Source organism: Sardina pilchardus, chromosome 24, assembly GCF_963854185.1.
Source record: "Sardina pilchardus chromosome 24, fSarPil1.1, whole genome shotgun sequence".
NCBI classification, from domain to species: domain Eukaryota; kingdom Metazoa; phylum Chordata; class Actinopteri; order Clupeiformes; family Clupeidae; genus Sardina; species Sardina pilchardus.
Window position 1 is genome coordinate 226,621 of NC_085017.1, and position 21,056 is coordinate 247,676.

General features: G+C 45.0%; 1 protein-coding gene and 1 long non-coding RNA gene across 2 annotated transcripts in view; both read right to left on the minus strand.

Annotated features, from left to right (window-relative positions):
* Positions 1 to 12,158: 12,158 nt before the first annotated feature.
* LOC134072218 (uncharacterized) lies at positions 12,159 to 14,335 on the minus strand. Its single transcript, XR_009937140.1, has 3 exons — positions 14,188 to 14,335; positions 13,842 to 13,960; positions 12,159 to 13,436 (listed from the first exon to the last, which is right to left on the minus strand). It is a non-coding gene; the product is annotated as an uncharacterized LOC134072218 (long non-coding RNA).
* A 417-nt stretch (positions 14,336 to 14,752) lies between these two features.
* The window catches only part of smarcc1b (SWI/SNF related, matrix associated, actin dependent regulator of chromatin, subfamily c, member 1b), a 49,337-nt gene continuing 43,033 nt past the window's right edge, over positions 14,753 to 21,056 (minus strand). Inside the window, exons 22-28 of the mRNA XM_062528795.1 lie at positions 19,561 to 19,601; positions 19,033 to 19,153; positions 18,024 to 18,157; positions 17,611 to 17,745; positions 17,157 to 17,295; positions 16,675 to 16,746; positions 14,753 to 15,582 (exon numbers count right to left, since the gene is read on the minus strand). Of these exons, the coding sequence (XP_062384779.1) occupies positions 15,482 to 15,582; positions 16,675 to 16,746; positions 17,157 to 17,295; positions 17,611 to 17,745; positions 18,024 to 18,157; positions 19,033 to 19,153; positions 19,561 to 19,601 (743 nt within the window). The 3' untranslated portion in view covers positions 14,753 to 15,481. The remainder of the gene's footprint in view (positions 15,583 to 16,674; positions 16,747 to 17,156; positions 17,296 to 17,610; positions 17,746 to 18,023; positions 18,158 to 19,032; positions 19,154 to 19,560; positions 19,602 to 21,056) is intronic.

Genomic DNA, 21,056 nt, shown 5'->3' on the forward strand with positions numbered 1-21,056 from the left:
GGGCACCAATCTGCACATGGGCATCTGTGCAGATTTCCACCAGCTTGATCTCAGTTGAAAGTTTGTCCACGGTCCTTATAAAGGCTTCCTTTTCCATTATATTTGAATTCCATGATGTCTGTCGTTTGTCAATGGTGGACACATAAATGACCTCCCTTGAGTCAAGCTCCATTGTGGTATAGCTGCAGTACGCAGCACTGAGCACTATGGCCAGGCGAGTCATTTCTGCCATCCCCTTCAAAAAGCAAACAAACAACCAAACAGATGTAAAAAAAAGAGAAATAAAATAACTTGTATAAGAGGCTGAGAATGGTGAGTGCGACCCTTTGTGTCACAAAACATCACATTTACACTAATACGACAACATAAAATTCAACATACATACCAAAAACCACAACATCTTTTCCCTGAAGGCGGTTGATGGCCTCGGACCTCTTCTCTTCCCAGTACTCTCTTACTGTATCCACACAGTAAGTGTCTTGTACTGTGAAAAATGTGTTTGGGTTGACCATTCCCATGTTCATGAATTTGAACATAAGGGCAACTTTAGTGTAATTACTTCCAGACAGCAAAATGTTGGTTGAAAGGAGAAAGTCCCCTGCCAGCATGGCAAATTTTAAAACTGGCTGGGAAGTCCATTGCCATAGGATGTGGCCATTTGGGCATGTCTGGATAGTCAGAAAAGAGTGATTAACACACAACGTAAATACAGCATTCATCATCACCATAAGATGATAGTCACAGCCTATCAAAAAACTTACCCATTCAACAATCATTGCTGTGCCCCTAGACGAGATTTTTACAGGAAAGGGTGCAACACTGTTACACACTATGCCAGTCCGGAGAACACCTGTGCAACTCTCCACAGGAAGAGTCAATATCGCCACAAGCTGTCTCAGGCTAGCCTAGAAATCTAGACGCCCTAGCGGCAGCAAATGTAATTTGGCTGGCGGGGCAGTCTAGGCACGATCCATTGAGTCAGGAAGCTGAGAACCCCCAGCACCAGCGGCCCAATCACAGGGCTTAACATAATGGTGACTGACATGCGACCAGAAGTTGCGACGGTAACGCATCCTGTTATTTGAAAACAAGAAGATGATTCGTTTAGCGTTATCCTATTGCGTGGAGAGGGAAGGTTACGCATCCTGCTACTTGAAAACAAGAAGATGATTCGTTTAGCTTTATCCTATTGCGGGGAGGGAATTTGAAAGACAACTGTTTATCCCACCCCTCCGATTGAGCCCTGTCTACGGTGAGTGTCCAGACCCTACATCTTGATGTGGGTCTGGCTCGTCAGGCTAGTCTCAGGCAGTTCTCATACACAATCGCTGCTTTGACACCAATGATATCTTCTTTTGTGAGGACTTCTTCTGAGGCCCTGGCAAATCATGCATCTCAAGACTGGGTTGGGGAGGATCGTCATTGTGATGAGGAACATCCTCCTCAGCAGGCAGGTCATGCACTGTCTCATAAATCCTAGCCACAGGAAATTCCTCAATGGTCTGTGGTACCTTTAATGCCCCACCCATTCTGTGGAGGGAGAACACAAGACATAGGCCCTTTCCGAAACGGATCCCTACTCACTTCGACTCGGTTAGCGAGTGAACTTCCTTTTCAAGTCCACTCGTGGGTGCGGAGAACACTCGCATTTGAAGGGTTAGGGGGTTAAAACAGCGCTACATTTCGGATGCGCTTGAAGGGAGAAGGAAGTTGACGTCATATTCGTTTTCATAGAAATTATGAAATATATATTAAATCGCCAATTAAGATGTTCTGGACACCCCTATGTATTAGGATATACATCCCTCTTCTCTCCTTTCATTACTATGAGTGAGGAGTTGCATTTTATGCTTTATTTAACATCAAATTATAAAAGTGCTGTAAATGCGACCTGCACATGTGTTCAAATATTACAGCCTACTTCTGTACGATCTTGCACATTTTACTGAGTATCAAACTGAACATGAGTTGTTACAATGTAGCTTAAATCACGCTTTTATCTGTAAATGCCGTCATACGGACCAAAAAACAACTGGCAGGGAGATTCACGAGCTGCACGAACACTTGAAAACGGTTGCACCTGCGTTTCAAGTCAGCATCGATGCTGACTTGCTCCTGGAGGCGTGGTAGCCCCTCTCCCTAGGCACTTCACTCGACTCAAAATTCGTTTCGGATGATACTTAATGTGGCGGACCCTCGCGTGAACGCGCAAACGAAGTGGAAGTGTGTAGTGTTAGGATTTAGGGGCTGGTTTCGGAAAGGGCCATAGTGAGTGTATGAACAATCAACAACACCTGGGGCAGCTACACGTATGGTGTACAGACTGATGCCCTTAGGGAGGCTGGTTCTTAGCCAGTGTAGCACTCAACCATGTATTTCACTAATGTAATAGACAGGGAACTTTTCAAGGGCTTTGCTTTACATCAAATAGATTCATTTTATTTCCAGTCAGTGACGAGAAACAGAAAGTAGAACCAATAAGTTTAAAGTCCACACTTACTACAAACTAAATATATGCCTATGCAGACCTCCCAGGTCTCAAAGCTACTCATATCTACCAGGGTGGCCATTTCTACGCATAACTACCAAGAAAGAAGGCCGTTAGGTAGTATGTTGTAGAACATCACCAAGACCACATACAGAGCTGAGGTGCCCTTGAACAAGCAACCTACTGACCTTTGCCCAGGGATAGTGTGTGTTTACTCAATGCGTGCATATCACTAATCACAGATGGCAAAAGTTCCTAGGCCTGGCTTCCTCCAGAAATCAAGAGAGTATACTTATACTAACACAAATTATGAGCAAGCTATAGAAAATGATCACACACCGTAAAGAAATTGGTGGCAGATACTCCTCATCAGAGCTGACCTGCTCTCCATCGCGAGAGGCAGGGCCTTCATCTGCCCACTCAATTCTGTAAGAAATACAATACGGAAAGTTAGAACATGCACAAGGGCAAGTAGTGACATACACTGAAAGGCTGTATACTTACACACTGTTCATGGGGTCATTGAAGACATTTTCATCCATGGCCTCCTCTGTGATGCTCATGTCTTACAAGCTTAGGAAACAAAAGGAGACAATGACAACAAGCAAGGGGAAACCTCTGTAAAGATACTGTAATTGTAGATGAAGTACCTCTGCTGCAGCCCCTCTACCTCTGGTACTTCTGGGATGATGCCCAGATCTTCATCTCTGAAAATAACCAGAATGCACCAGGTCATTTGTAAGACCTAACTTGTGATTTCACTGTCATGGAAACAGATGAGTAAAATTATGTCCGTGCAATAACCTGCCTGTCTGTCCCACTTGAAATACTGGACAATGATGGGACAGTCATCACACCTGCTTCTCTTGGTTTTTCCTATGGCGATTTTCATTTGATACACTAACGCAATGTATTTATAAATGGCGAATACAAAGCCTGCCAGAACACTGAAGTTTTTTGATGGAGGTAATTGCTAATGAATTAAGCAATATTTGTAAGTGAAAAAACTGTGGGGCTTTAAAGCTCCCTTATCTATGAGAGGCAGTCAAGCGAGACTTTACAAGAGTGACATGCGTAGGCATGTAAGTTGTATGTGAGTTCTGATCAATAAAGAAGCTCAGTTGAGTTCAGTAAGCTGTGTCTGCCAGCAGTTTATTTGACATGGTGTCAGAAGTTATCTGAAAAAGAGCACACGCTATGGCAAAGTTTAAGCCGTTTAAGTTTCATACGAGCCCTGCATTAACTGAGTGAAAATTGTGATTTCGGAGAAAAGAAAAACAAACACATAAGAGATAGATTAGTCGTGGGGATACGAGATAAGGAACTGTCCAGAAAGCTGCAGTTAACGTCGGATCTAACTCTGGAAAAAGCAGTGCTAAAGGCAGGTCGAAGAGGTAGCACAGGAGATAACACAGCAAGAGCAGCAGGCACCATTGAATGTGCAAGCAGTGAAACAGAAACGCTTCGTTAAGAAAGGAGGGAAACCGCATGCAGAGGCGAGCGGTGGACATCAGCAAGGCTACCAAGGAGAGAGCACGTGTCGTCGTTGCGGGAAGGAAAAGCATAGAAATACAGCTAAATGCCCAGCTATGGATTCGGAGTGCAGGAAATGTGGCAAAAAGGGGCATTGGGAAAGACAGTGTTTCACTAAGACAGTGAGAGAAGTCAATCAAAGCAATGAAGAGGAGGAAAGCTTCTACCTGGGGGCTGTGAGTAACCCAAAGCAGAGTAGTGCAGAATATTGGACAGAACTGATCCTTATAGGTTACACACCAGTTACATTTAGAATCGACACAGGAGCAGATGTCACCGTGATGAACTTGAAAACATTCGAATCACTCAGACCCCAAAGAAAGCTAGAAGCGCCCCAGGGTCCATTAGAAAGTCCAGGAGGAACTCTTGACATTATGGGGCAATTCACGGCTAGCGCACTACACAAACATAGAAAGCATATTTTCAACATATGTAGCTAGAGGGTCTACAGTCAGCAACCTATTGGGCAGAGACATGGCAGTAGAAATGGGGCTAGTGAAGAGAGTGCAGCAAGTCAAGCCAGTAGCAGCCCATCAGGGGGCGCTGAAAACTGAACCGGTGAAGATCCACCTAAAGGAGGATGCTGCACCACACACCGTACACACTGCCAGAAGAGTCCTGCTGCCGCTCCTACCCAAAGTACAAGCAGAGTTGCCACGGATGGAGCAACAGGGCGTGATAGTAAAAGTGACTCAACCAACAGACTGGTGCGCACCAATGGTGCCCGTTCTGAAGCCTTCAGGCGCAGTCAGGATCTGTGTAGGGCTGGCTGCTTCCACGGTATTCACATCCCTCGATGCTGCCTCAGGCTTCTGGCAGATACCGCTGCACGAAGAAAGCAGAATCCTAACCACATTCATCACACCTTTTGGAAGGTACTGCTTCACTTGTCTTCCATTTGGGATCAATATAGCTTCAGAGATTTTCCAGCGTAAGATGAATGAACTGTTAGACGGCCTTGAAGGAGTAGCAGTTTACATGGACGATGTGATCATACATGGTAAGGACAAGGAAGCACATGACAAACACTTGCAAAGGACACTAGAGAGAATGGACCAAGCAGGCCTTAAGCTGAATAAAGAAAATGTGTCTACTCACAAGCAGAGCTGTGTTTCTTGGGCCACATAGTGGACGCCAAGGGAATTAGAGCAGATCAGACAAGGTGAGGGCCATCAGGGAGCTGCAGGCGCCCACCAATGTACCTGAATTGAAGCGTGCAATGGGCATGATTAACTACATGAGCAAATACATTCCAGACATGGCAACAGTTGCAGGCCCAGTCTATGATCTTCTAAAGGGGAAGACGGCCTGGACATGGGACCAGCCACAACAGCGAGCGTTTCAGCGGTTGAAAGAAGCCCTAGTCACCTCGCCGGTCCTGGCCCATTATGATCCACAGAGACAGACTACTGTTTCAGCAGACGCAAGCAGTCACGGAATGGGAGGAGTCCTTCTACAGCTGCATGACGAAAGCTGGAAACCAGTGGCATACTGCTCAAGGAGATTGTCAGATGCGGAAACCAGGTACGCGCAAATAGAAATGGAGTGTTTAGCGGGAGTATGGGCCTGTGAAAGGTTTCAGAAGTACCTGGTAGGCATGGACAAATTCAGACTCATAACAGATCACAAACCACTGGTGCCGCTAATAAACAACGAAGATTTAGACACAGTGCCAGTGAGGTGCCAAAGACTCTTGATGCGGCTCATGTGATTTAATGCTAAGGCAGAATATGCACCAGGCAAAACATTGGTCATAGCGGACACATTGTCGCGTAGCCCAGTCAAGAACGGAAACAGTGCAACAGAGGCGGTCATTGCTTGCCATGTGAATGCAGTGATCCACAGCTGGCCTGTCTTACAACATAAGCTGGACAGGATAAGGATAGCCACACAGGAGGATGAGCAGCTCCAGAGTGTGAGGAAGATGATTAGCAACGGGTGGCCTGAACTAGTGAGTAGCACTTCAGATAAGCTTAGAGACTACTATATGATGAAAGACTCATTGTCTGAGTGTGAGGGCCTCATTGCGCTTGGCTGTCGCATTGTAATTCCTCAATCCATCAGACAGGAGATGCTAGACCGTATACACGAGGGTCATCAAAGCCTGTCAAAGTGCAGAGAACGTGCACAGGAAACTGTGTGGTGGCCAAAAATATCAGTGGACATTAAACGCATAATCGAAACATGCCATTTCTGTCAAGCAAACAAGCGTACTCAGCGCAGAGAACCATTACGGTCAACACCGCTGCCTGAGAGACCCTGGCAAATGATAGCCACTGACATGTGTGAGTGAGCACAAAGGGAAACAATACATAGTAATATCGGATTATTACTCGCGATATAGAGATACTACACCGACCACTTCAACAGAACAGGTAGTGAGGTCAATGAAGGCAACATTCGCAAGATTTGGTATCCCTGAGCAAATAGTCAGTGACAATGGACCTCAATACACCAGTGAAGCTTGGAAAGAGTTCTGCAGACAGTATGATATAGCACACACCACATCTAGCCCGCACAACCCACAAGGCAATGGGCATGCGGAGCGTGCTGTTCAAACAGCCAAACGCATACTAAAGCAAGATGATCCCCAGTTGGCTTTACTGATCATCCGCGCCACGCCAACCACTGCGACTGGAGTTAGTCCAGCAGAAATGCTCATGGGTCGTAAGATAGGGACAACACTGCCATCGCTCAAGAAGAACCTGATCCCAAGGCAGCTGGACAGAGACCTCATCCGACGCCAAGATGAAAAGGCCAAACAACAGCAGGCATTCTACTTCAACAGGAGACATGGAGCAAAGGACTTACCACCCTTACGCACAGGCGATCAGGTCCTGTCAAAGCTAGATGGGGAAAAGGTGTGGAAAGGTCAAGCATCTGTTTTGCAGGAGTGTGGCACAACACGCTCATATCACGTGAAGTCACCAGGAGGAGGAGAGCTGCAGAAATAGTTGTTGGGATTCGAACCTGTGATCTCAGATTCCCAGCCCGCTCACTTCTCCACTACACTGTTCTTACTACTGTAGATAACAATGGAAACTACTGAGATTTGAATGACCATGTTGCGGTTGCTAGGTAACGGTAAACAGACTAAAAGATCGTAATTTTTGATTTTGCAGATCTACAAACGGACGGTTTTACCAGTTCACTGAACAAAGTTTATGGGAATTTAGCACCACGTTTCCATCAAAAAATTTTTTTAAAAATCCAAATCCAAATTTGTTAGATTTAGGACCTAGGTAGACTTTTTGATGGATTTTTTTCTGAACTAAATGAATGAAATTGAACGTAAGACTTGTGGTGATTGGCTACTTGAGATAGCATGGTGATTGGCTAATTCCAAAAAAGTTTTGTGTTCGTACCAGGATTTTGTGTTGGTAGAAAAAGGTTTTGTGTTCGTACCAGGATTTTGTGTTGGTAGGAAAAAAAATATTTATTACAAGGACAGGTTTTTATTACAAGCTCAAAACTTTGTTACAGACCTTTTTTTGATTTTTTTTACAAGGACAAAATGATTTTTCATGTACGCATTTTTTTTTACGAGTACAATATGATTTTTCATGCACGCAATTTTGCCATTTTTTTACGAGTACAAAATGATTTTTCATGCGCGCAATTTTTTTTTACGAGTACAAAACATTTCTACCAGTACAAACTATAATGTGAAATGTGAGAGACTGCTGTGCGTTTGTGTTTATGGAAACATGGCTCAACGATAATATTCCAGACCGCGCCATTCAGCTTGAGCGGCTAACGTGCCACCGATTGGACAGAGTCATCACTGAGGGAGGTAAGACACGAGGAGGGGGCTATGTGTTCACATCAATGATGACTGGTGTCGGGATGCTGCTGTGGTGAAAAAGCATTGCTGTCCGCTAGTGGAGCTTATGATTATGAAGTGCCGGCCATTCTACCTGCCGAGGGAATTTACAGCTGTCTAAGTCGCTGCGGTGTACATTCCCCCAAACTTCAACAATAATTTTTGCTCGCTTTGAGGCTCAGAACACAACATCTGCACAGAAACCCCCCCCTCCCCCAGACGACCAGGTGATTGCACTGTCTGCAGACAATGTCAGGAGAACACTCAGCAGGATCAACACCCGGAAAGCGACTGGTCCTGACAACATACCAGGCCGTGTACTAAGACACTGTGCAGACGAACTCGCTGATGTCTTTACAGACATCTTCAACACCTCTCTGCGTCAGTCTGTTGTCCCCACATGCCTTAAAGCCACCACCATCATCCCGGTCCCAAAAAAGTCCTCACCATCCTGCTTCAATGACTAACGTCCGGTTGCACTCACGCCCATCCTCATGAAGTGCTTCGAACGGTTGGTCATGGAGCACATAAAGTCCGTGCTCCCCCCCTCACTGGACCCCTTTCAGTTTGCATATCGGTCGAATCGCTCGACCGAGGATGCCATCGCTACCGCCCTACAACCAGCCCTCACACACCTGGAAAAGAAAAACTCCTACGTTAGAATGCTGTTCATCGACTTCAGTTCAGCATTCAACACAATCATTCCACAACACGTCATTAAACTCCACCAGCTAGGACTCAACACCTCCCTGTGCAACTGGCTGCTCGACTTCCTGTTACAGGGAGACCACAGGCAGTGCGGGTAGGCAGCAACACATCCAACACCATCACCCTTAACACAGGGGCCCCCCCGGGATGTGTGTTGAGCCCGCTCCTCTTCACCCTGTTAACTCATGACTGCACACCATTACACAACTCCAATCACATCATCAAATTTGTGGATGACACGACTGTGGTGGGTCTCATCAGCAATAATGATGAGACTTACTACAGGAGTGAGGTGAGCCATCTGTCCTCCTGGTGCAATCACAACAATCTCTCCTTGAATGTGGAAAAGACCAAGGAGATTGTTGTGGATTTCAGGAGAGCACACGCCCCACACCCTCCTCTGACCATCAACTGTGCTGCTGTGGAGAGGGTCAGCAGCACCAAGTCCTTGGGAGTGCATGTTGCTGAGGATCTCTCCTGGAGCACCAACATCTCATCCCTGACCAAGAGGGCTCACCAGCGCCTGTATTTCCTCCGCAAACTGCGGAGAGCTGGAGCCCCAACCCCCATCATGTCCACCTTCTACAGGGGAACAGTGGAGAGCGTGCTCACAAGCTGCATCACTGTGTGGCATGGTGCCTGCACTGCATCCTGCCGCAGGTCCCTCCAGCGCATTGTGAGAGCAGCAGAAAAGATCACTGGCACCTCTCTCCTCCCCATCCAGGAACTGTATAACACCCGTCTCACCCGGAAAGCTATCCGCATTGTGCAAGATCCCACTCACCCCTCACACAGCCTCTTCACCCTGCTGCCATCTGGAAGGAGACTGAGAAGCCTCCAGGCCAGGACCAGCAGGCTGAGGGACAGCTTTTTTCATCAAGCTGTCAGGGCACTCAACTCCCTTCCTGCTCTGCCCCCATTCCCTGCTGCCCCCCCTCCCACTTAAACTCAGGACGCAATCACTCCCCGCCCCCTTCCCACATAACTCAGGACGCTTAACACCAGGGCTGTACACTGCGAGCAGGTCGTCGCATTTGCGACTAAAAATATATTAGTGCTAGTATAAAAAATTAAATCCTGGTAAACGTGCGAGTACTGATTTCAACCCTTTCATTTTGCTCCTAAAATGAATCCACACCAAGTGGATCAAAGTATAGTACACTTTTCGCGCATCTGTATACAGAATTCAGAGTTGACAACTCTTACGCACCTGGCTAGACACTCACGCTTTCAGCATCAACCTTGCGCTCTCACACACACGCAAGAATTGTCACTCCAAATCCACAACCGTTCATTTCAAATATTATTATTATCACGGTTGATAGGCTAAACACGGTGTGGAAACCGTGCGTTAAATTCCTCCCAGCTTCACCCGAGCCTGCATTTGACATAGGCCTGGTAGACTTCTATGACAAAAATGGTATCCTTACTGATTCTGTTGTCTAAATGATGTATTTAACCACGATTCGGTGTAGGCTACATCTGCTTTTAAGGCGGAACATTTTCATCGCAAATGTGCGCTGTATCATATAGCCACTCTGCGTCTTTTTATACTAATGTTATCAGGAGAATACCGTAACGTTTTATTTTGAGCACTGGTTGTCACTCGTTGGATATAACAGATATAGGCTACCAAACTCCAAGACAAGTCATGGCAGAGTAAGTTAAGCACCCAGCCAATTAAACATGACCAAGGAAAAAGTGAACGGACAACTCACAATGCCATGCCACGGTAGGCTACCTAAATCATAGAAGTTAACATTGCTGGACACTCATCTTTTCTATTACACCGGAAATATTTGTCTTTAACGTTGTTCGTTTTTTGAACGTTCATGTTATTTAATGAAAACATGTATCCTTGAACTATGCGTGACTATTTTCTTAAAACCGAATTAAACCTAATTATGTTCACGTAGGCTACGGTACTTCTTAAAGTGACAGGCACTCAATTAGACCTACACACCACCCCTGTAATATCATTAAAGACAAGTGTAATCAATATGAAGTATTCAAATTACTTTGAATTGCTATAGGTAATTATGCAGATCCTTTAACGCTATGAATTGTTAACAAAATGTATACAAATTCTGAATTAATTCAAAACATTTTCTGTGTGTGTGGAGGGTTTGAGCAGAGACTAGGATTGCCACTGCTGTGAATGATCTGTATCCTGCTTAAGGCAATAAGGTTTTCAAGGAAATTTCGTAGTGCTCCTAAATTTTTTTCTGTGCTCCTAAATTTTTTCATTTACTGTAGGAGCACCTATGCTCCTAGTGAAAAAGCTAAGCGTACAGCCCTGCTTAACACACTAATTCCCTCTTTTTTTTTTTTTTTTTTTTTAAGTATATTTTTTTGGCCATTTTATGCCTTTATTGACAGTGACAGTGGAGAAAGACAGGAAGTGAATGGGAGAGAAGGCGGGGGTGGGCTCGGGAAAGGACCACGGGGCGGGAATCGAACCCGGGTCGCCAGCGTGCGGTGCAGGTGCCCCAGCCAGTTGCGCCACGGCTGGGGCCCACTAATTCCCTCTTACCCAAAGACTTCCATACAAGATTTTCTATTTATTATTAACTGCATTTAATCAGAATCTGCCTATTTGCACAATATTCCATGTTTATTGTATGTCTTTGGATGTTTCTATGTGTTTGTGTGTGTGGGATTGTGTATGTATGTAAATTATGTATATATGCATCTGTATGTATATTGTGTCTAGTCTGTGTCATAGTTTTTATATATTTTTTTATACCCTAAATTGTGCTTTCTTAATTATGTTGAAGGGAGAACAAGGAGCATGAAATATCATTCTCTGTATCACAGAAAGTGACAATAAAACAGACTTTGACTTTGATCTACAGGCATACAAACGTTTTTTCAGTACTTTCATTCCATAGTCCTCCAGCGGTCCGAGGGTGGCAAGCCGCCACCATCGCACGCACTATCCCTCGCGCACCACCGCAGGGCGCCAGTCAAAAGCCACTCACAGCCCGCCAGGTTATTTGTGTTTGGCAGCGGTCCGATGGCGGACCACAGATGGCATACCACCGGCGGCTTGCCATCTAGACGCCACCAGTGGTCCTCTATATACAGTACATGCTAGCTGGGGATCGGAGAAGTTGGTGTCCAGCACCAGGAGGTGTCACCCCCTGTGTTCTCAACAGACCTTGCCAGCGGTCAGTGATAGTTTTGAGTAAATGTTGTTAACTTCTGGTAATGCACGTCATGCCTGCTAATGGTTTCCAGCATGAAAAACATGTGGCAATATCAGGCCATTTTTAGTCAGGGATGTGAGTATGAATCTCCCTGTGTTCTCTTGTACAGAGACCAAACCAAGATTGGAGTGTCAATCATCCAGAGCCGCACCAAACGACTCTGCATGTGAAGTGAGTTTGAATTTACCTGTGTTTTGAAATTGACCAATCGGTTAGAAGTACTGTGATGTTCCATGGACCACAATTTTCAGTGTTTTAGTAAGCATTTTTAGGTGTGTTCAGTAGCTTAGAAGCATCTTCTCTACTTTGAGACCATGTATTAGGTTTTTTTCCAAAAGGATCTTTATCTGAGAAAATACAAAATATTGTAGACTACAGTACAAAAGACCATGGCACATCTTAGCTTTTATACATGGCTTTAAAACATAAGCATACAGTACACATTACAGAGGTGATACACCAGATTTATTCTATTAAGCACTAACTGTGAGGCTGATAACATTGCTGTGTGGCAATGAATGATCTATCTATCTATCTATCAGCACTGAGTGATCAAAGGTCACTCATACAGGACAGCAGAACTAGATACAGTACAGTGCATGAAGTGACAGAGGTGTAGCTCCTAGATCGGGGGTCTCCAACCTTTTTTCCTCCGAGAGCTACATGGCTGTGAGCTTTTTTTGTTAGTAGTATCATGCCATGTATTCATATAGATGATCTCCATCCAAAACAGCTGAATAAGATTTGCGTGCATTTTAAAGGTTCCTTTCAACTAATTTACCTTCTCTCTTTCTAGACTGAATTTGTGACTGGGTTGTCACTTGTCATTTATGAACATCTTCCTCAAATCTTTCGGAGAGCTACTTAGAAACAGATTGGGAGCTACTGGTAGCTCGCAAACTACCTGTTGGAGACCCCTGCCCTAGATACAGGAAGGGTAAAAGAACAGGGATGAGTAGCAGGACAGTAGCAGATGGTTCTGGTCCAGACTTTTCCAGGGAGGTCACCCTGCATCTCTGCTGAGATTTGGTCTTGGGTACACACACACAATTAAAGAATGTAAACAAAAAGTGAACACACCGAACCCAAAAGATCCCCGCAGAGCAAAGAGAAATGCCTATACAAAAATAACTTTTTATAAGGAAATGAGGAAATACCAATGAGCGAGTACTCGTGATATACTATAACATGAGCCCGCACAAATCAAATCAAGAAACCTGACAGGTAGAATAGCGTGTAGCCAGTAAGCTTAGGCCTACATTGAAGGTACTGCCCGTGATTTGGTTGAGAAGGATTGCTGATGTTTGAGCTCAACAGCATATCAACTGCATCACTCTACATGCCGATGGAGCACCTTGTTATTTGCAAAGGACTGTTCAGAGGTCATTCTGAGCCACCAGGCCGTTTGTTTTTCATTTTTTAGACACCAACGCAGACATTTATGTGACAATGATAAATTCCCTAAATTCAAGAGAAAAGTCTGGATAACAATCACGGACTGAACTTTTGGCACCATTTGTAAAACGCAAGTGGCAGATCATACAAACAGTGCCATCTTTTGGTCAAGTCTTTGTACAGGATGCAGTGGAATCCATTTTGAATCCTGCAGCAGGCTTTTTTCTCTCTTAGCTGACAATCTGGTTTGTCAGAGTTGGTCAGTATGTGGGGTTTGTAGCTGAAAGTGAATAAACAAATAGTGACATTTCACAATGGGTAATCCAGGAAACCGTTTCAACTAGTTTCGACTTGATTAGCTGTTTAACACTCATCTCAGGTAATTTCTGTAGGCCTATAATAAATTAGTTATTTTAATATTTTGATATTCTTTTTTATTTCTATGAGCTGTAAACCACAATCACCAAGTTCAGAATAGTCAAGATTAAATCACATAAATAAGTTAATATGTAAAAACGGAAAATAATGAATCTACTGTAGGTAGGCCTATGAAAACAACACTTTTTAAAGTAGGCTAAATTAAGGGGAAACTTTTCCCATGAACTATTCGATTTTTTTTTCCGATGCATCTGTAGGGCTATAACAAAAACAATACAGTATAGAAGGACACAAGAGTACAACTTACATGTCTTTGCAAAATATAGTAGTCCGCACACAACCACCACTGCGATTGACGCTAGGGCAGGGGTGGACGCGCTCGCACAAAGCACGGTGATGCCTCTGCTCGCCAACTTCACGAAGGTCCTACAATGAGCGTGACAGACAAAGCGCATCACGAAGACTTACATAAAGCTGTTGCTTTCAACACACGAGATGAAATGCCACGATATAAAGAGTAGCTTAGTTAACAGTTGGCTAACCAAGTTCTGCTCATATACTATGTACAACTATTTGAATAAGTGATCAACACTTCGATAGGACAGCCGAGCCTTTGTAGGCTATCTAAAAATGGTAAAAACGTGCACACTTACAGTTTAACGGACATCTTTAGAGTGGTCGTTGCAATGTGGAAGAAAGCCTGTTCGGTTAAATTTAATATCCTATGCTCTTAATTGTGTTGCCTCCTCAGCCTTCCTTTGGCGTTACTGTTGCTTTGTTGAGGGCACCTGTTGGTTTCAGTTTTTCTCTGGCAAAAGGTCTAAGGTCCGTGTAGGCGCGCGTGTGCGTGTGTGTGTGTCTGTGCGCTCATTCTGAAACTGAGTTCTGAGCGCACTACAAAACAATATGTCAGCAGAGACATTCGTGGAGAGTTTTTGCAGCCTAGCCTTGCTGGGAACGACCCAACCTGACATGGGGAGACGCATGGTGGACCGCACCACGGTAAAGAAAAAAATAAACACATACACACACCCAGTCCCTAGGGGAGGCATAACGATTGTATCGACAGAGCTGTCCACTACCCTCATACTTTTCTACAGGTGCCGTTTTTTAGATGCACCTGTATGTTCATCATCATCCGCTCTTTCGCTCACACACTCGCTCACACACACACACACACACACACACACACACCAATCTTGAGACAAACATACAGTAGACACACACAGAAGCCAATTTTATACAAAACAAATGTATTTGACAAGTGACTTAGCATGTTTAGACTTGGACTGATTACAAACAGCCTTATCAAAACTCAACAAGCGTAAACATCAGTGACACTGAAGTCAATGCAGGTACAAAAATCACAAGGCATGTGTCTTAAAAACAAAACAACACAAAACAGGAAACAGCATTGACCACTGGAATATTACAAATACAAATACAACAGAGTGGGCGCAGAGAACCTCCAGAGTTCCAGCCAGGTCAATATACATAGGGAACGCACACGGATGCTGTGATATCATGATCATCCACATGTCTGCATCCACAGTGCCAGGTGAGGCTTCAGTTCAACACACGCATCTCTGTGACAGTGTATGAGTGTTGGAGTGTGTGTTTGTGTGTTTGTGTGTGTGTGTGTGTGTGTTCTCTCAGCCATTTGGAGCTGGTTGTTTACAGACCTACAAAAAGGATCCAAAGCTGCCATTATCACCATAGAAGGAGATCTGGATCTCGCTATTTGGGCACAGATGGTTTCTGGATCTCTGCATATGAAAAAAGATAGTTTTCCTTACATGGGCAAAGATGGCAGCTTTTGAGTCCTTTTTGTAGGTGAACTTCAGAGGTCTACTAGAGGACACCGAAACACATGTCTGTAATTGGCTGGTTGGTTAGATGATGTGTCCGCTGCGTCTTGTGATTGGTTGTGTATAAACGGGTGCAGTCTCAGCTGTCTGTCACAGGTCGTCCTGGGATGTGTGGTACTCCTGGAGGACCAGCAGAAACGGGCAATATCCCATCAGGCTGTGCGTTGGGCGGTGTGGGGTCTGAGAGGAGAAACAACAAGTTGCCTTTAACTTAGATACACTAAAGGTGAAGTGTGTGTGTGTGTTTGTGTGCACACACATATATCTAATTTACATTTATTCATTTGGCTGACGCATTTATCCAAAGCGACTTACAGCAATGGAATAGCATGCAAGCTATTAACATTTAGCATTTTAACATTTACACTAAAGAGCTACAGTTGTAGCATTAGAATATAATTTAAGCTACAGCAATATTTAAACATTTAAGCTCCAGTGCAGAGGAGGCTATAGCCACTATACAGTATACCACTGCATCTGTCAATACTAGTACTAGAGGATAGGAGTTTGAGAGAGAGAGAGAGGGACGCCCCTAGCCTCGCGAGCCATCCACGTACTTCCGGCCAAGGATTGCCTCCACTACGAGTCTGGCCGTGCTCCTCTGTGGAGCATTCTGCTCGGTAGAATTGTAACAGAACGCCCCCCCTCCAGAAAGCAGCCAATAAACGAAGAGACGGGTTGGTGGGGGCGAAAGGGGGAGGGAGCTCGTGACGATGACGTTAAACGCCTGCGCTATGTTGTTATGAGTAACTATCGCCGATTGGGTGAGAGCTGTCCAATCAATTCAAACCAGAACTGGGCGTTACTTCCCGCTTCCTGCAAGCGCTTCAGAGCAAAGAAATTCCAGACCATAATACGAAATGAAATGGTAGTATTATGGGATGGTCAGGACCAGGCTAGGACGCCCCCTGCTCTGGTGGAACTTGGGAGATCAGTTCACTATCGGGGGTCCACAGATGAAAAAAAGTCTGGATTGCAGTAGGAGTGGGGGCATGGATGACATTCCATGGAGGAGCACAGCAGCCGAGGGGTAACATAGGGGTTTATGAGAGTACTTAAGGAAGTGGGTGAAGACCCAGTAATCACTTTGTACACAAGCATTATGGACTTGAATTTGATACAGGCGGCTGAGGGAAGCCAGTGGAGCTCAATGAATCTAATCTAATCTAATCTAATCTAATATGCCTTTGTATGTGTCTGATAGTGTTTGTATGAGGTGTGTATGGTTTCAAGTGTTTGTCCGTGTGTTAGTGTGTGTATGTTCCAACTCACACATGCCATTTGGGGCTCCTGGCTGTCGAGATCCGATAATCTGACCTGCTCCCCCTGTAGCCATCACACGTCCTGACACACAAACACATACACACACACACAATGAGTTAGAATGTGCATGTGTGCTGTAGACTACAGGATGTAAGTGTGTCTGTGTGTTCTCTCACTGTGTGTGCGCTGTGTGTGTGTGCTCTTACCATGCTGTAGGTGAACCCTGGTGTGGTGTGGTGTGGTGTGGTGTGGTGTGGTGTGGTGTGGTGTGTATGTGTGTTCTACTATGCTGTAGGTTGAACCCCTGTGTGTGTGTGTGTGTGTGTGTGTGTGTGTGTGTGTGTGTGTGTGTGTGTGTGTGTGTTCTTACCATGCTGTAGGTTGAACCCCGGTGTGGTGCGTGTGTGTGTGTGTGTGTGTGTTCTTACATTGCTGTAGGTTGAACCCCTGTCTGTGTGAGTGTGTGTGTGTGTGTGTGTGTGTGCTCTTACCGTGCTGTAGGTTGAACCCCGGTGTGTGTGTGGGTGCTGGCTGCTCTAGCTGCTGTCTGGCTTTCAGCTCTGCGTACTTCACCTGCTCCTGGTGGAAGTTCTGCCTCTCGGTCAACAACTGCTGCCTCTGCTGCTCCAGCTGTAAACACACACACACACACACACACACACACACAGTGTGTTACATGACATCCAAGGCGCCTACCTGCTCAACGGGAGAACTGGGCTTAGGACACGTTGGGCTCGAACCAGCAACCTTCCAGTTACTGGACAACTCTTCTACCTCCTGAGCCTGAGTGTGTGGGCGTGTGTGTGTTTACATGTTTTAGTAATAGGTTCATTCTTATTAAAACTAATGAATCTCCAGCTATGGTGAGTGTGTGGGTCTGTGCGTGTATATACATGTGTGTAGGTTTATGAGTGTGTGTGTGTGTGTGTGTGTGTGTGTACTCACAGCCTCCTTCTCCCGGTCCATGATGGTTTCCAGCTCCTCGAAGTGTCTGAGTTTGATCTCCAGCTTCTTCATCTGTGTCTCCACCAGCAGGGCCACCAGAGACTTGATCTTCCGCTCCTCCACCGCCGCCAGGTGCTGCAGCACAGAAGGGGATGAGTGTGTGTGTGATTTGATTGAATTGTGAATGAGTGAGTGTGCGTGTGGAAGAGAGGGGTATCAGTATGTGTATGTGTGTGAGATCAGAGTGTGTGTGTGTGTGTGTGTGTGTGTGTGTGTGTGTTTGTGTCAGAAAGCAAGGTAGCTGTGTGGATGGAGGGGATATCAGTGTGAAATGCTATGTATGTGTGTGTGTGTGTGTGTGTGTGTGTGTGTGTGTGTGTGTGTGTGTGTGTGTGTGTGTGTTTGAAACTCACCTTGGCTTTAGTGGCAGCCGAGGCGAGAGCAGCAGCTGCTGCCGTGGCGATATTTGCCTCCACCAGCTCAAGCTCCGCCCTCTCCATAGTGTCCTCCCTTTCCACCAGCACTGACTCCGCCTCCAGACCCTCATCTGGGAGAAGCAATGAAAAGTTGGGCTCATCATCACAGACAGCACAAACAAAAACCCATTCAGACACAAGGGGAAATCTTCATCATACACACATGATCACAAAACAATACAAAACTTCTTATAGATCTTGGCCTAAGATCTATATGTATTGGCTGGTACGTACACACATTCTATTAATATCTATTCATTAAGTCATCCAAAGATGTATCTGAAAGTATCTGAAAGGGATGCATACTGTTGTATTAAGACAGGACTCCCATTTATTATAAATTGTTGCAGTTGTCGTTTAGCTTTCATCATGTGTGTGTAGCTGCACTGTAATATTCTACTTTGAATAGACTCAGGCATGAACTCCTGTGGCTTTGGAATGGGTCTATTCCACTGCATGACATCAGCATGATTCTACTCGCTTTTTTGGTTTTCCACTAGCAAAAACTGGTATCTGGTACCTGGTACTTGGTATCACCTCCGTTGAGGTTCCAAACGAGCTGAGGTGATACCAGAAGGTGATGCTAATGATGTTCTTCAGCGTTGCTGTGGCGATCAGCTAGCTTATGGGGGTACTTTGTTGTAGTGGAAAACGAGTACCCGGTACCAAAATCGAGTAGAGTAGAGTTGAGCTGATGCTATGCAATGGAAAAGCCCCATAATAGCAGCCAGCTGATAAGTAGCTGTGCAGTATGTACACTAAGTAAACCTCTCGACGCCTTAAGAGACATGCTAGTAAGGTATGATGGGACCTATGGGTTTCAGCTCCCTTGCTAGCGTGCGTGCCTCCCAATCAGAGGTGCTGCAAGTTGCAGGTTCGGGTCCAGGGAAGTGCAGGGCTGAGCAGTGCAGCTCAATCAACACAGTGCCCCCCTCCCCACACTCACCTGATGGGCAATCATCACCTCTCTCCCCCTCGTTCACTTCCTGTTCTGAGGTCTCGCTCTTCACTCGCTTGCCGTCTGTTGACTCTGCGGAGGGGGGCTCACCCTCAAACTTGTCCTCAGTCTGGGACAGACAGACAGAGAAACAGAGACACACAAGGTCAGCATGGCCTGGAATACTGCTGTGTATGTGAGAGTGAACTATATTTACAACTGTGTGTGTGTGTGTGTGTGTGTGTGTGTGTGTGTGTGAGAGAAAGAGAAAGAAAGAGTGAAAGTGAAGGAGAAAAAACGAAAACGAGATAGGTAGTCAGTATGCTTTAGAGTGCTGTGCATGTGAGTGTGAACTTTGTTTAGGTGAGTGTGTGTGTGCGCCAAGTCAAAAAGAAAGAGAAAGAAAGAAAAGAAGATAAGAGGTCTCATGATTTATTATATGAGTATTGTGCATGTGATGGTGAACTCTCTCTGAGAGAGAGAGAGAGAGAGAGAGAGAGAGAGAGAGAGAGAGAAGACAGAAAGTGGGGTCCTCACCCTTTCAGACTGCTCGGCATCTGTATCCATTCTGTCAGAATCTGATAGATATATAGAAAGATAGATAGATAGAGAGGGAGGTAAGAACATGATAGCATATCACTGAAGGAAAACACCCACCCAAAACACTCACTCACTCACATAACTGATTACTTATAAAGGCAATCAATTATGGGAATCTACCAGTTCTCAAACTACATTCTGCTTTCTGGAACGCAAACAAATGAGTCAAGAGAGAATGGATGCAATATAAGGGGGAACTTGGTGATTTCCAAGTTCTTCAACTAAACAGCTCCTTCCGAGAATTCTTCTCTCACTCCCCAGCTCAAGCTGGCGCATGGTGAGCATCCAGGCACATAATGGCTGCCATGTATCTCCAGGATGGAATGCTACACATTGATGGGGATTAGTGAAGTTTCTTAAGTGGGTGCCTTGTTAAGGGCTAATGGTTAGTTTAACCAAAGTTATATTAAAGTCATATATATAAAGTCATATGAATCCGAAATGTTTAGAAGGGCTAGCTAGCACTCCACCAATCAGATTGTATTGTATCAAATGTAGATGTAAATGTAAGTTGTTTTTGTTGTTGGAAATTGTTTGCTTTGCTATGTGCCATCAGGTCAATGTCAAATATCTAGAATAGAATAGAATAGAATATATACTTTTCTGATCCCGTGAGGGAAATTCGTTTCTCTGCATTTAACCCAATTTAACCAAATTAGTGAACACACACAGCACACAGTGAACACACATTGAGGTGAATCACACACTAACCCAGAGCAGTGAGCTGCCTGCCCAACCAGCGGCGCAGTGAGGGGTTAGGTGCCTTGCTCAAGGCCACTTCAGCCGTGGACTGGTAGGGGATCGAACCGGCAACCCTCCGGTTACAAGCCCGAAGCCCTAACCAGTAGGCCACCGCTGCCCTCTCTCTCAATCTGCACTTCAGGTTTCTATTCCTTTAAAATTGTTCCATCTAGGGATAAGTGGTATATAGACTTGAAACAAATATAACAATGGCCATACGATGGTTTTACAAACTAACCCTGTGCATTCTATTAGAAAGTATCTGGAGCTACCCATGTTAACATGTCATCACTTATATAATTAATTAGCCTGGGTGTTCCCATGCTGCCTTGCACGCAATTTCATTCACGCTGCTAAGGTAGTCTGGAAACTACCGCCCTAATTTTTGCCTGAGATAGGGGACCAATCACAGAACAGGGAGGAAAGCGAGACGATGGTGAGCTACAGTATGCACTGATGCATTTGATAGACATCCGTGGCACCCAATGAACGGATCTGGCCATTTTTTCAAATACGAGAAAATGAACGTTTGGTTGCCAGACCACGTCTCATTTGAGAAGTGGTAGGCGCTAGCCAGGCTAATAATTAATATTGAAATATGACAAATTCTTATCATGGGGAGGAATTTTACAGCTAACAGTACCCTCCAGAAGTATTGAACACATGCTAAAGTTGACAATATAAAACATCTT